General features: G+C 46.1%; 1 protein-coding gene and 1 long non-coding RNA gene across 3 annotated transcripts in view; one reads left to right on the forward strand and one right to left on the reverse strand.

The window, feature by feature from the left end:
- Positions 1-15,779, reverse strand: part of LOC309708693 — a 60,987-nt gene that overhangs the window by 20,513 nt on the left and 24,695 nt on the right. The window lies entirely within an intron of this gene.
- On the forward strand, positions 6,504-15,473 carry LOC309708689 (ankyrin repeat and SOCS box protein 5-like). Of its 2 annotated transcripts, XM_082536933.1 has the most exons (8): positions 6,682-6,792; positions 10,011-10,105; positions 12,098-12,177; positions 12,267-12,374; positions 12,452-12,605; positions 12,678-12,812; positions 14,248-14,439; positions 14,540-15,473. In XM_082536933.1, exons 2-8 carry the CDS (start codon positions 10,054-10,056, stop codon positions 14,677-14,679), a joined length of 861 nt encoding a protein of 286 aa, XP_082393059.1. In that variant the 5' UTR covers positions 6,682-6,792; positions 10,011-10,053; the 3' UTR covers positions 14,680-15,473. The 2 variants fall into 2 exon arrangements, with proteins under 2 accessions (XP_082393058.1, XP_082393059.1); XM_082536932.1 differs by lacking the exon at positions 10,011-10,105 and having other exon boundaries at positions 6,504-6,792.

Raw genomic sequence — 15,779 nt, forward strand, 5'->3', positions numbered from 1 at the left:
GTTTAAAATGAGGCAAATGAACTGTAACCTCTGTAACACACACACATTCGTTTTCATATCTCAGTGGGGACATTTCATTGACAATGCCTAACCTTAACCATCAGCCTAAACCATAACTATTAACCCTGATAATTCTTTTAAATGAACTTTATTTAGAACAATAACAATGACAATCTCAAAGAGACAAGGGACATATTGAATCATTCAGAACAGAATCACACCTCCTTTTTCTTTTCTCCCAATCAGAGGAATACACATCACTGCCACAGTGCAGTTGGCACGCCACAATGAAATCGACAATAACTGAAAGTAAACATACATACACACATATATATATCAGAATCAGAATACTTTATTGATCCCTGGGGGAAATTATTTTTTGTTACAGTGCTCCATTATAAACCAACATTAAGACAGACAATACACTAACTAAGAATAGTACAATATATACATATATATACATACATACATACATAAGTCACTCATAAATAAATAGTTGGAAAAGAAACATGTGTAGTTGTAGCAGCAAACAGTGTGTTAAGTGGATGCGTTGTACAGGGAGATGGCCACAGGCAGGAATGATTTCCTGTGTCGTTCAGTGGTGCTTTTCGGTAATCTCAGTCTCTCACTGAACGAGCTCCTGTGACTGACCAGCATGTCATGGAGTGGGTGGGAGGTGTTATCCAACATTGTCTTTATCTTGGACAGCATCCGCCTCTCCGACACCACCTTGAGGGTGTCCAGCTCCATCCCCATAACATTACTGGCCTTACGGATCAGTTTATTGAGTCTGTTGGCATCTGCGACCCTCAGCCTGCTCCCCCAGCATGCAACAGCATAGAGGATCGCACTGGCCACAACAGACTCATAGAAAATCCTCAGCATTTTCTGGCAGATGTTGAAGGACCTCAGTCGCCTCAAAAAATAGAGACGACTCTGGCCCTTCCTGTAAAGTGCTGTGGTGTTTTTAGCCCAGTCCAGTTTATTGTCAATGTGTACTCCAAGGTATTTATAGTCCTCCACAATGTCAACACTGACCCCCTGAATTGAAACAGGGGTCAAGTGTTTCCTGGTCTTCCTGAAGTCCACGATCAGTTCCTTGGTCTTTGCCACGTTGAGCTGCAGATGATTCTGCTCACACCACGTGACAAAGGAGTCGACCACAGCCCGGTACTCTGTCTCATCATCCCTGCTGATGCATCCAACCACCGCAGAGTCATCAGAAAACTTCTGAAGATGGAGGTCTCCGTGCAGTGGCTGAAGTCTGTGGTGTAGAGGGTGAAGAGGAAGGGGGAGAGGACAGTCCCCTGTGGTGCCCCTGTGTTGCTGATCACCTTGTCAGACACACACTGTGGGAGACGTACATATTGTGGTCTTCCTGTCAGGTAATCAACAATCCAGGTCACCAGAGAAGCATCCACCTGCATCGCTGCTAACTTATCACCCAGGAGGGTCGGCCTGATGGTGTTGAAAGCACTGGAAAAGTCAAAAAACATGACCCTCACAGTGCTCGCCGGCTGGTCCAGATGGGTGTAGACACGATTGAGCAGGTAGATGATGGCGTCCTCAGTTCCGAGACGAGGCTGATAAGCGAACTGAAGGGGATCCAGATGTGGTCTTACTATGGGTCGCAGCTGGTCCAGGATGAGCCTTTCCAGGGTCTTCATGATGTGGGAGGTCAGTGCCACTGGCCTGTAATCCTGGGGGCCACTGGGACGTGGCGTCTTTGGTACAGGGACGAGGCATGATGTCTTCCACATCACCGGGACCCTCTGCAGACTCAGACTCAGCATAAACAGTTTATGAAAGACTCCACACAGCTGGGGGGCACAGGTCTTGAGGACGAGGGGACTCACTCCGTCTGGTCCAGCAGACTTGCCTGAGTGAAGTCTCCTCATTTGCATCTCAACCTGGTATTGAGTGAAGGTGATGGGTGGGGGAGGGGTGTCAGGAATCTCACAGGAGGCAACATGTGAAGAGAGAGGCTGGCACAGTGGTGTGGCTCTGGATTCCAGGCTGACTGCAGGTGAGGTTGTGGGGGTGGGAGCAGACACTGTGGTGTCGAATCTATTGAAAAACAGATTCAACTCGTCGGCTCTATTCTCACCTCCCTCAGCTCCCCTGCTGTTGGTTGGCCTGAATCCAGTGATGGTCTTCATGCCCCTCCACACCTCTCTCATGCTGTTCTGCTGGAGTTTCCACTCCAGCTTCCTCCTGTAATTGTCCTTAGCCTCTCTGATCTTGTCCTTTAGTAACACCTGGATCTTCCTCACCTCCTCTTTGTTGCCCCCTCTGAAAGCCCTCTTCTTGTTGTTGAGGAGGGCTTTGATGTCCTTAGCCACCCACGGCTTGTTATTTGGGTAACAATGAACAGTCTGAGCTGGAACAATGGAGTCGGTGCAGAAAGTTATGTAGTCTGTGATACACTCAGTAAGCCCATTGATGTCCTCGGCGTGAGGCTCACAGAGTGTTTCCCAGTCGGTCACCTCGAAACAGCCCTGTAGTTCCGCTATTGCCTCCTCTGACCACCTCCTAACAGTCCTGGTGGTCACAGGTTCCCTCCTCACAATTGGCACATAGCGGGGGGTGAGGTGAATCAGGTTATGATCTGACCTACCAAGTGGGGGGAGGGAGGAGGAGCTGTATGCATCCTTGACGTTAGCATACAGTAAGTCTAAAGTTTTCTCTCCCCTGGTGGGACAGTCCACATATTGTTTGAATGTTGGTAGTGTATTGTCCAGTGATACATGGTTGAAGTCACCCGAGATCACAATAAAGGCACTCGGGTGCTGAGTCTGTAGCCGAGCTATGGCAGAGTGGATAGTGTCACATGCAGCTGTGGGGTTAGTAGAGGGGGGAACATAAACAGCCACCAAGATGACGTGAGAGAATTCCCTGGGTAAATAATACGGCCTGAGTCCAACAGCACACAGTTCAGTGTCCGGGCAACAAATCCTTTCTTTGATTGTTATGTTGGCAGGGTTACACCACCGCTTGTTAACTAAAACAGCAAGCCCACCTCCTTTCCGCTTACCGCTAGCGATGCTGTCCCTGTCCGCCCGAACAGTGTGGAAGCCTTCCACGGAAGCATTCTCATCGGGAATGTCCTGGTGCAGCCATGATTCGGTGAAACACATCAGGCTACACTCTCGGTATTCCCTCTGACTCCGTACCAGTGCTGAGAGCTCGTCGATTTTACTTGCCAACGATCGCACATTTCCCATCACGATAGACGGCAGACACGGTTTAAACCTCCTCCTTGCTTCGAGCCTCCGCTGTCTCACCGTCACCTTTTTTCTTCTTTTCTGTCCTTGACCTCTGCATCCCCGATGTGTTTTCCTCCAAATTTCAGCTGGTACTTCTGCGGGCCTGGCCAGCGAGCCGGCCGGCATCAGGGCGATCAGCTGATCTCTGGAGTAAACAGTCTGTGAGTGTAGGAGATGTGCCGCGGTCCCGTTCCTTGATAAAAGTAACAGTTCCACGGCCACCAGAAGAACAAAAACTCTCTCAATCCACATGATTGAGTAAGAGATAGAAAACGGATGAAAATACAAGTCAGAAAAAAAAGAATACGTAAGAAAAAAGAGCTAAACTAAGAGAAAAGCAGGAGCGACTGTAACAGGCTGCACGCTGGTTGGCGCATGCGCACAACAAGTGCTGTGTATGTATATATACACACATATATATACATACACACACATATATATACACATACATACAAAAAAGAAAAAACACCCAGCACGCCCCTGCGGGCGGTTTATCCTTCAAGCTCAGGTCCTCTACCAGAGGCCTGGGAGCTTGAGGGTCCTGCAGTATCTTAGGTCTGTGAAGGTTCTCAGTCATCCAGGTCATCGTAGTCAAAGGAGCTTGCAAAGAAAAGCGTCTGGACTTCTTTAAGTTGCTTGAAGACGTTTCACCTCTCATCCGAGAAGCTTCTTCAGTTCTAAGGTCAAATGGTGGAGAGTCCCAGATATAAACCTAGTGGGAGTGACCCCCCACAGAGGGACAAAAGGACCCCCTGATGATCCTCTACCTAATCGCCTGAGCTGATTGGGACCCACACCCAGTTTCACACCTTGGCTCATGTGATTAGGTAGAGGATCATCAGGGGGTCCTTTTGTCCCTCTGTGGGGGGTCACTCCCACTAGGTTTATATCTGGGACTCTCCACCATTTGACCTTAGAACTGAAGAAGCTTCTCGGATGAGAGGTGAAACGTCTTCAAGCAACTTAAAGAAGTCCAGACGCTTTTCTTTGCAAGCTCCTTTGACTGCAGTATCTTAGCTGTTCCCAGGACTGCGCTCTTCTGGACAGAGATCTCCGATGTTGTTCCCGGGATCTGCTGGAGCCACTCGCCTAACTTGGGAGTCACCGCACCTAGTGCTCCGATTACCACGGGGACCACCGTCACCTTCACCCTCCACATCCTCTCGAGCTCTTCTCTGAGCCCTTGGTATTTCTCCAGCTTCTCTTGTTCCTTCTTCCTGATATTGCTGTCATTCGGAACCGCTACATCGATCACTACGGCCGTCTTCTTCTGTTTGTCTACCACCACTATGTAGCAGCTGGATAGTGTAGTGGTTAGACTATGCGCCTTTGGAACAGAAGATCGCAAGTTCAATTCCTGCCTGGGGTGTCTGTATCCAGTAAGGGTCCTAAGGCTAGACCCCCTATGCTAAGCAAGCCTACCGCAGACATGAGCGAGACAGATAAATATGAAGGCATGCCGGCTCGGACGTCACCCGGATCAACAAGGTCCGCGTCAGGTGTTGAGGAACCAGGGCACCCTGACGAAAAGTGGGCTACTGGAACAAGAAGGCATCGGTGGGCAAGAGACGAAAACAGGGCATTGTTGGAATGCTACTACGCAAGTAACCCCGGCGGAAGGGGCTACATGAATAGGATGAGGGACCTATACACACACACACACATATGTATATATATATATATATATATATATTAGGGGTGCAACGATATTCGTATCGATATTGAACCGTTCGATACAGTGCTTTCGGTTCGGTACGCATATGTATCGAACAATACAACACTTGTTGTAACACTGTAATATATTGTATTGTTTACTTTAGTTCAGTCTGTTACTGTTCTTATTGTCTCGGATCCACTGTTACCACATCATTTCTTTAGGGATTAATACAGTATTGTGACTGTGACCAAGGAGTAATGACACAGTGGGTGAAAAAATGCGCACACTGTGAAAGTGGAATTAGAGAGAAACAAACGACACCAAGGCTGGAGCTTATGGCCTTTCAGTCAGATCAGTCTGGAGTAGTGATGTGTCGGTCGCGAACGAAACGGCTCTTAGAGCCGGGTCTTTGACGTGAACGACGCGAGCCGGCTACTTATTGGGAGCCGTGGTTTTTTTTTCTTTTTCTCTCACTCTGTTGCTCTCTCTCTCTCTCTTGCACTTTTCCCCGCTTCACTCCGCACGCGAGCCTTGTGCTTTACGCTGGGCAGAGGGGGGAGGGGCGATAGTTACACTCGCAGTAGCTCAGGAACATAGCGGAAGAGAGAGAGAAAGAGAGCCAGGGACAACAACGTCACATTAAAAAGGTATAGTAATCATCCACAACTATTTTCAGTTGCAGGTGATAAAGGATTCAGAAAGTTTATTCATGCAGGTCCATATGACAGAGAATGTGCATCTTCTTTTTGTTTTCATATTTTAATTTATATTTATTTGTGTTGTGGTTTGCAGTGTTTTGTGTTGTTTCACTTTAAATTTGTTTAAAATGAAAAAGCTGAAAATTTAAATAGTTAAAAGTTGAAATGTGAATAGTTTGTTTTTGTATTATATGATTTATTTATTACATTTTATGTGGAGTGAATAAATAAAAGTATATTTGCGGTGGCACCTAGAGACAAAGCATGTACAAACTTCAAAACAGTTACGAACTCTGAAGCACGTACAAACTCCGAAGCACGTAAAAACACGTACAAAAGACAACAGAAGTGCTCCAGGATGCTGGGCGCAGTGTTGAGCTTTTGTTACTTAGTGGCTACACAAGCCAGCAAGTACCAACGACCGGATTTGGTGTGTGGTAGTAACAGGTAAATGAACATTTGTTTTTAAATTATTTGAATATATATGAGTGCTTGTGTATAAATACAGCTTGTGTATAAATACACAAACAATACACATATGCTTTCAATTGTGTAATTTAAATGATCTAGGTAGCTCTGTTTTGGACGTTCAGTTAACGCTAGAAATGTGTTTTGGAGTTTGTACGCGTTTTGTCTCTAGGGGCCACCGCATATATTTATATATAAACATATATAAATAAAAACACTTTTTTTTACATTAGTAATTCATTTTGTGCATTATTTTATATTATTGTTAATAATAAATTAATTAAAGCAACAAAACAACCTGAAGAGTCGGCTCGGATCCGAAAGAGTCGAATCTTTTTAGTGAGTCGAGCCGAAAGATTCGGTTCTCTAAAAAGAGCCGGAAATCCCATCACTAGTCTGGAGTGGGTCCGACTGGGGAGCGCTCTGTATCTATGCTCCACACGTGGGCGCACATGTGAGATGGCCATGTGCCCCGAACGCAAACAAACCTCTTCAGCCAATCATAAGACTCCCAGCTCGCCCTCCTCCTTTCCGAGCTGCTGCTGCCTGCAGTATTGCAGCGGAGTTCGGAGTAGTCGGAACATGCTGCCGGGGCCGTGTGGAGCTACCGAAGTGTCCCGGAAAAGAGGTGCTGAGCCGGGCCTGCTGCCGAGGCACGTCTCGGAGAGGAAGCGGGCCTGCTGGGGAATTCTTACCAGCCAAGGTGGGCGCATTGATGTGTTTTGGGTGGAAGCACATTGGTGGCGGGGGGATTTCTGTAAATAGTCCCTATCAGAGTGTCAGTGTAAATAACACACTTTCTACAAGTGTGTGGCTGTCAGGTGGAATTTGAGCGTGTTTGGAACAGCCCTGCTCCAGGGCCAAGCGGGGCCTCCAGCAGTTTGACTGGAGCTGAGCAGACGTATGGAAACACTGCCGGCCGGGTGCTTTTATACTAAGGTGGTACATTTAAACGGGGTTTGCACTGAAGAGCTGCTGCTCTGTGAAGCAGCTGGATTGAAGATCCTTAAGCTAAATCAGCAGCACTACTTGTGAAAATACCCACGCAAAACTCCCGATTAATGGTGTTAGATTTGTATTGTTGATTGTCATTTATGCTTAGAAATATTTACTTATATATGCTTAGAGTTTTGTAATTAGTTGTAGATTGGTAGAGGTTTTGATCCTTGATAGTCTGCAAACTTTGTGTGTATTAGACAGCACTTTGGGAGCATGAGAGGTCATACCGTGTCTTATTATTTTATGGTAGGATTAACGTAGTTGCGTCTGTTCTAGTCTAAGTGCTCTTTGTTTAGATGAACTGCAGGACTTCCTCACCGTGTTATCTAGGATGAACCATCTAGGGTGAGGGGGAGGCTACCCTCTTCCTGACCAAGGATGTTTGACCCTTTGATCAGCAGTCCACACACACACACACACACACACACACACACAGGCAAGGTACTCTTTGTGTATGTAGACGTCATATGTTAATGAACTTATGCATATTCATGTAACCTCAATAAAAGGACAGTGTATGGGAGAACGGACGAGAGCTACTGGGGTCAAGCGAAGGAACGGTGCCTGTCCGGTTCTCTCCCGTGCACGAGTACCATGAAGAAGTTTGCCTACTTGTGTCTTGCTTGCAGTGTAATTATATTGTCTTAACGTTCCAGCGAATAGGTTCAAGCTACAAACCTATCAAATGGCACAGCATCAGTATACCTGTCCAAAATAACTGTGTTTGAACTTTATCACGTGAAACTGCAGTAAGGCCTACATTTAAATGAGAAGAACACAATAATCTCTTTATTACACAAGCACAGAGCACTCGCTTCTGTGTTTACAACAGGCACTTTGTGTCGTGAAGTACAGATCTTACCACATTATACAGAAAACCCAACAATGTGCCCATCGCCTGTGTTCTCCACGCACCTGGTAAGAGAATGGAGGAAGAACTCCCCTTTAACAGGAAGAGACCTCCAACAGAACCAGGCTCAGGGAGGGCCATTTATCCTCGGGCGTTGGAGGTTTAGGGAGAAAAGAATGTCATGAAGGCAGCTCATTTAACCCTTAGGTTTCTTTGAAATCTGATTTTTTTTAATCATCAGTGGACATGTCATCCCTGCTGGCTGTTAGAAACAATGGAGGTTCACAGACCTCAGCATACACCTCCATTTTCAGCTGTACAGTACATATACTGCACATGCTATGTTTGAATAATGTCGGTAAACAAAGTTAAGTAAAAATTCTGTGTTAGCGGAATTCATCATGCATTCAGTTATTGATACAGAAATGCATACATGTGCTTTAATGCTGGGTCATAATTAGCCAAACACAGAAAGCTGCTCAGTGTATTTGTGAGCTGTTTGTTACATGTTCAGTCAGTAAATACTGATCTAATGGAGGCAGCACTAAGGTCTATGACGCGATGAACAGAATGGATATTCTTGTCCTCCCACAGTCCACAGACACACTACACTGGCCACAGGCGTGAATGTGAGTGGGACTGCCCTCTGTGTCAGCACTGTGCAGGCACCCTGCCTCGCAGCCAGCTAGCTGAGAGCGGCTCCAGCTGTTTACGACCTTCATAGGAAGTTTCTTTGTGCTTGCAAACGAGCTTTGCATTCATTTTTCTTCTATTTTTGACAGACGTCTGTCGTGATCTCTGTCTCTGTCTCGGACTTGACTGCGCTTTTTTTTTCAAACCCGCTAACTAAAGATAGCCTGGCCATATCAGACTTGCTTACTACACCCTCCAGTGTCCTGTTTTAGAAAGCCAGTTTCAAATAGTCAGGATACCCAAGTCTGGCACCACTGACAAACGTTACCAACCAGCTGACCCAGCTAGCACAGAGCTACGCTGGCAGATGTTACTAAAAGTTATTTTCAAAAGATGTGTGAATGAAATGTTCCTACATAAGGTGGAGGGTGAGGGAAAGTGGGCTGTTTCAAGTAAAACATTTTAGGGACTTGTGATTGTGTCCTGTTATGTTCTGAAAGATTCCTGCAGCGCTTCATTGTAAGAGTGAGGAAGACTCCCAGTGCAGCAGCACGCGTCTGTTTTCAGGAGTTTCTGAGGCTGGAGGTGGTTAATGCTGTGAACACGTCACACACGTGCAGTTTGAAGGTTCAGGTTTCAACCTTTGGTTAATGAATGCTTCTAAATTGGTTTTGGTTAGTTAGTGTTAATGTGGGCCATGCAGGGTTAGGGTTATTACAGTTAACTACAACTAAAAGACTTTTTAGTTCATAACATGAAACTAAACATTTTCAAACAATAACGACTAAACTGAACACGGAAGCTCATTCTGGAAAATGACTCAAACTAAACCGAATCAAAAGCAAAAAGTCCAGATGAAATAAAACAAATTAGAAAATAGAAAACTATGATAACATTAACCTAAAGTCAGCCCTGTGAACATGTTTTTGATACAGAATGATTTAATGACACATCTGTAAAACCTGCAGAAAGCTTATTTAAATGTAGCCCAGTTAAACCCCGCGGCAGCTGTGTCGTACCATCCACAGGACGCCAGCAGCAGCTCACTGGAGCAAGGCTGCGTTCCTACTTAACTGTGTACTGTCACCTGGATGATGACCAAACGTTTCTCCCACTGAAACATCCAGATGAACAGAACCAACCTTTTGGGATTTCCTTACCTGGATGACTGAGCATTAACTGTGCACTCTTAACAGAAACATTACACATTTCTTTGCGGCTGAAGGCAGATTCATTGAATTAGTGACTCACTGACAGAGTGGGCTCAGCTTTTTGATCAGAGAGGTTCGTTGTTATGATCTGGAGACACTGCTCAGTGCTCTGCCACAGGAGGAGCCTGTCAGTGATCCAGCTCATTATAGTCTCATCTGATCATTCTCAGTGTTTTGTTGGTGTTTCGATGGCGAGGTGATTCTTAGTCTGATGTGTCCTGCATACAGGAAGGACAAACAGGAGGAGTGGAGGGATTCTGCTTAAGTCAAAATGTCCTATATCTACCAGTGGCTGGATGTGCCGTGGGGAGACGGAGATATGGGTATGTTGGACGTGAGACTGTGTGTGGGTCTGTGGTGTGTGCTGCAGTGACAGCTGAGGACGTGCTGACGAGCTCCAAATGCAGGTGCTGACGCCCTGTTACAAAACAAGTAAAAATCACGTTTCTCATTAAGTGCAATTCTTTGTGATTCGTCCTGTTTTCTACCTTAATTGCAGATTAAGCAGCAATTTCAGGAGCAGGGCCACGCCTCCAAACACGCTCCTTCCGGTTCTCATCTATATAGGTTCCCCCAGTTCTGCAAGCTGTTCATTCTCGTTTACGTGCCCCACCCGCCCTCCCTGCTTTAGCTTCTTCTCTTCTATTAAGTACATGGGGATCTGTCAGGCCCGGGAGCTGTCGCCGATCCCCTTCGACGCCTTCCCCAAACCACAGCTCAACTCATGTCCAAGCTTCACCTTTACCTACTAAAATGCTGTCAAACATAAAATGAGGACGTGCGCCCAGCGAGTGAAATGTTCTATAAGAGCGAAATAAGCCACGATTAGTCGACTATCAAAATCGCCAACGACAAATTTAATAGTCAACACTTCGTTTAAAGCCTTGTATCTTACAAGGCTTTAAACGAAGTGTTGACTACTAAATTTGTCCTGAAAGACGCAGGAATAAGTAGCAGGATTTAAGAGTGGAATAATGGACTGAAACAGAAGATGGCAGCACTGCATGCACAAGGATGCCAGCTGCCGTTAAACCCCGAAGAAGAAGAAGCAACTCCGGTATCGTCGATATGTCCAAATTCAGGCCGCATCTTTTGGAGGCCGCATTTGAAGGCCGATTACGTTACAGCGATGTGACAAAGGCTTCCCAAATGCAGCCGACAAATGCGTCCTACTTTTCCCCAGATTTAGCACGGCTCAGCCAATTCCAGTTTCCAACAATGGCGGCAGCTACTGAGTTTTAATATTACTCTTCTTAATCATTCTGGGTCGCAAAACAAACTTCTAACATATTTTCAGGCAAGAATGTAGCTGTAAACTTCAAATATCTGCTCGGTTTATCAAGACACCACATATTTGCAAAAGCGCTCTGACGTTTTCGGAGACGTCTGTTACCCACCAGCTCGATAGCGAGCCGGGGGGTTCAATGGTCACTCGAGCCGACGAGAATTGCAGACTCCCGGCAAATCGTTTTCAAACCCACCGTGGACTTTCGCTATTTGGGTTAAACATGATATATAAGTCACTTAGATAACTTAAAACTGTTATTGTTTGGCTTTTTTTTGTGTTTTATTTGTCCCTGAGTAAATCGGTTTGGCTGAGATTAAAGTTAGTTTTGACACAGCTGAATAAACGTCAAACAGACAGCTGACAGAAGTCTGAGATGGTCGAGAGTTTACTCCAGTGTCCTGTTATATTTTAGATAGCAAGGAGCAGACGGCTGAGTTTGTTAAAAGTTTAATAAACTATCATCTTGTCTTTATTTTTAGTTAGCACATACCTTAAACACCTCAAGCTGTAAGCTAATGATAGTTAAATAAGTGCGCAGTTTTACGTCCAATGGATGATGATCTGATTAGTCGACTAATGGCAAAAATAATCTGTGACTAGTCGACTATCAGAATAATAGTTTGTGGCAGCCCTGCCACAAGAAGATCCTTACGCTATATCTTACTGCGGAGCCCTTCAGCTCCACAGTAAGATACAGTGGAGCATGGAGCCACATGCCTCCAGTGTGTGGGATTCAAAGCGTTCCTGTTGTGGTTTAGAGAGCGTGTCAGGCCGCACGTGTGATGTGTGTCCATGGGTCGCAGAGAAGGGAGATGCTCTACTGCTTAGTGTTCAGCAACACAACGGCAGGGTGTCATCATAGAAGTCCTCACATGGACAAACATGTTACTGTTTCATCGTGAAATTCCTGATCTTCAAACTAAGCCTGAGACAGAGTTTGAAAGCACATCAGTCATTAATGAGCTCAGGCTGGTGCTTTGTATTCCACTTTCTACTACATGTCTGCATTTTTTCTGTGTGTTTTCAGGGTCCTGGGCAGATCGTTCTCCTCTCCATGAAGCAGCTTCTCAGGGTCGGCTGCTTGCCCTGCGCACTCTGCTGGCCCAGGTAACTGGACATCGATGTGAGGCTCCGGTAATCGCTTATCAGTTTGAATAAAGCCGACACACGTCCCGTTATTTACATCTGTTTTTCAGGGCTATCACGCCAACATTGTCACCATCGATCATGTGACTCCTCTTCACGAAGCCTGTCTATCAGGACACGTCGCCTGTGTCAGAGCTTTACTAAATGCTGGAGCTAATGTGAGTATCAGCACCATCTGTACATCTGCATGGACGCACCGTGTGTTTGTGTCCAGCATCTGTTTGTGTGTGTCCAGGTGAACGCTGCTACCATTGATGGTGTCACTCCTCTGTACAACTGCTGTACGTCGGGGAGCGTCGGCTGTGTGGAACTGCTCCTGCAGAGCGGCGCACACACGCGTGCGCATCACACACACTTTCCCTCAGCTTTGCACGAAGCCTGCAAGAGAGGTAAATATAGCCAGCGCACTGTTTGACTATGGGTAACACGTGTTAACTGCAACTATGTGTGTACACGTGCAGGTAACAGCCACTGTGTGGAGGCCCTGCTGTCTCATGGAGCAGATCCAGATTATGAAGTTTCCCACCTGGGCTCTCCTCTGTATGTGAGCTGTCTGCACCGACACACAGCCTGCTCAAAGGTCCTGCTGCACAGAGGTGTGAGTCTCATTCACTACAAAGCTGAGTAGCTTCACCTGATGCGGCTCATGTCTGCAGGGCTGTGACTGATGTTTCAAGCTTTGGAGTCCTCTGAACAATCACCTGACAGCTCTGACGCTCGTGCTAAAATGAAAGCTCCCGTAACCGTGGAAATACATCTGAAGGTGGAAAAAGTGAAAATATGAAGTCACTAACGTCTCATAACCAGCAGCTGGGGTCATAACTCCTTTAAGAGACTATATTACCAGTTCTTCAACAGCTGGTTGCCCACAGAAGCCAAGATAAACGTAAAAATCTTGGTTCTCACGTTTAAGTGCATCCATAACCTTGGCCCTCCTCATCTCTGTGATCTGCTTCATATCTCCACTGTTTCCCGCTCTCTCAGATCTGCCACTCATCTTGTTGTTCCTTGTGCTCGTCTCCTCACTGTGGGGAGCAGAGCTGTTGTCATCCGTTCTCGTAAAGCATAACCAAACTTGAGCGTTTGAGCCGCTTACGTGCCGTGTTTCCTGCCGGGTAAATGACGCTCCACAACGTGGTGACGTCATTCGGGGCGACTGGAATCGATAAGGGAATCGTTTGCAAAAATGGCAAACAACTCCAAGGAACTGAAACTGTGGGAACCGGTTCTCAACAAGAACCGGGTTTGATACCCATCCCTACTCATAGGAAATATAGATTCCCGTATTTAAGTCACAGCTCAAAGCCTGTTTAAACTGGCTTACTCACTTTAATACAGATCTTACTTGTTGTCAAATCTTGTTTGTTGTTTTTCTATTTAAATGTATTTGAATCAATTTTTTATTGATATGTTTTTTCTTTTTGTAAGGCGCCCTCAAATAAAACGTATTATTATTATGATTAACCCCGAGGACAGACTATGGGGAGATGCACTGCAAAGAGGAGAGTGTTAGGTCAGGGTTAGAGACCAGAGTCACGGTCATGTCAGTGTTAACACACAAGAGTGCGGCTTCCTCCCGGGCGTGTTAGATAAGATAAGATAAGGTATGGAAAGATAAGGAAAAATAAACCTTTGTTAGTCCCACACCTGGGAAATTTGTTTAACAGGCCACGTCCTAAAAAAATAATAGAGGACAGTCCGCATGGTGGTGAGCACTGCGCTCTCACAGCAGGAAGGATCTGGGTTTGATTGTTCTGGTCGGCTGGTCTTTGTGTGTGGAGAGTCTCCACACCCACAGTCCAAATACATGTATGAAGGGTTTCTTTGATTAATCCGGATTGGCCTTGTGTGTGAGTAAAAGCTCTGGAAAGTGCTTCAGGCTGCAGGAAAAAGTGTTGTAGGATGATGTGTGAACAAATGTGCTTGTGGTCTGGAGCAGCTGGAGTGGTCTGTCAGACAAGAGCAGGTAAATGTCTCTGTGTCGACCGTCCATGGTCACGTTTCATGGCTCTGTGGGTGTGTCTGATCTAGGAGCAGATGTAAGTGTGGGCAGAGGCTGCGACAGCCCTCTGCATGCGGCTGTCAGACAGGACAGCGCAGATCAGGTGTCACTGCTGCTCGACTACGGGGCGAATACTAACTTCCGAGACGGCAACAATCAGCGGCCGGTGGAGCTGGCGCCCCCTGGTGGGAAAACACACCAGCTGCTGCTGACCTTTGAAGGTACTGGTCATGTGCTGCTGTGGTGACTCTGTTATTGTGTAGAACCAGATGAAACGAAGTCGGTCTGAGTCACAGCAGCTCTGTCTCTGTCTCCTTCTAGCTTCTCCAAGGAGTCTCTGCCAGTTGTGTCGTCTTCAGATCAGAAATCTGATTGGGCGATCCAGACTGAACTTGCTCCCTGTGCTTCCTCTGCCCGGCCTGCTCACTCACTACCTGGACTACAGAAGCAACGAGCAGTGACGCCACCGTGCACGCTGATATCACCGCTCTGTGGTTACACCGAGTCCGCCGACATTTCACACGAGAACACGCAGACCTGCTGCATGCTGTACTCGCTCTGTTGCACAGCAGATTACTTTCATCGCCATAACTGACGACCTGTTTCTTTCACTAGAACTTTAGTTACAATGGGGACAATTTGTCTTTGTGTCCTAAACAGAATTTGATTGTTTTTATTCCTTTTGTTTAGCCTAATGACTCCTCATGAACTTTAGGTGCTGAAACGACTGCTGTTTGCTCTGCTGGTCTTATCAGGTCTCAGTCTGTAGGTCTCGCCTTAGCTTGGCGATGGACAGTCTTCACCGTGATTGAGCTGAGCGCCTGTTTCAGCCATCATTGTAGTTTCATTGTTCAACTTCACCTGCTTCCAAGGGTCACGGAGAAGACAAAGATCTGATGACGTGAAGGCTCCAGGGTGACCGACATCAGGCTCATCCTGGTGACTGGATGAATATATTTCATGGAAATGTCCTGGACCCCAGTGTGATGGTACCCGTCCTCCATCATTGCTGTTACCGTCTGAGTTCAGTCCAACACTGATCAGAACAACACTGGATAACCCTTCATGACTTACTTTGCGATTTCACTTGTATTTATTCATTTCACTTCAGCTTCGTGTGTATTTTTTAATCTTTCTGAGCTGCTCGTTTTGTGATGTCATATTTATTTTATTGAGTGAGGCTGTTTTCATGTTGTGACTGCTGTAATGTGATCATTTCCCAACGTTTGGGATGAATAAAGTGTGTCATATCTAATCCTCTTCAATTTCTTATTTCCTTGGTAAAGTTATTTATTTGAAGGTCGGGTGTGGAAATACCTCAGCGAGGTGTGTGGTTGTACAAAACATGCAGGCGTTTAATTGGTTGAGTGCCTTTCAGTGTGTTGGCATGTCCACGTCTTTATGTGGCTTAAATCAGGCCAGACACATCTGAGGTGTTGTACAGTTACCTGTACACACCTGTGATTCAGCTCTGCATCCTCTTGGTACCAGGTGAGACCGAATCATTGCTTCTAATGATTTGGACTTATTATCACCCCGTACCTTTATTCTGAATGCTTTC

The sequence above is a fragment of the Aulonocara stuartgranti genome (genome assembly GCF_965226115.1).
Source record: "Aulonocara stuartgranti genome assembly, chromosome: 6".
Classification (NCBI taxonomy): domain Eukaryota; kingdom Metazoa; phylum Chordata; class Actinopteri; order Cichliformes; family Cichlidae; genus Aulonocara; species Aulonocara stuartgranti.

What these genes read in the sequence shown, in the direction of transcription:
- LOC309708689 (XM_082536932.1), top strand. Translation starts at nt 6,549, where the DNA reads ATGGCCATGTGCCCCGAACGCAAACAAACCTCTTCAGCCAATCATAAG. An exon ending in GGGAATTCTTACCAGCCAAG is followed by an intron (nt 6,793 to 12,097) that starts GTGGGCGCATTG and finishes GTGTGTTTTCAG; the next exon opens with GGTCCTGGGCAGATCGTTCT. An exon ending in GCTGCTGCTGACCTTTGAAG is followed by an intron (nt 14,440 to 14,539) that starts GTACTGGTCATG and finishes GTCTCCTTCTAG; the next exon opens with CTTCTCCAAGGAGTCTCTGC.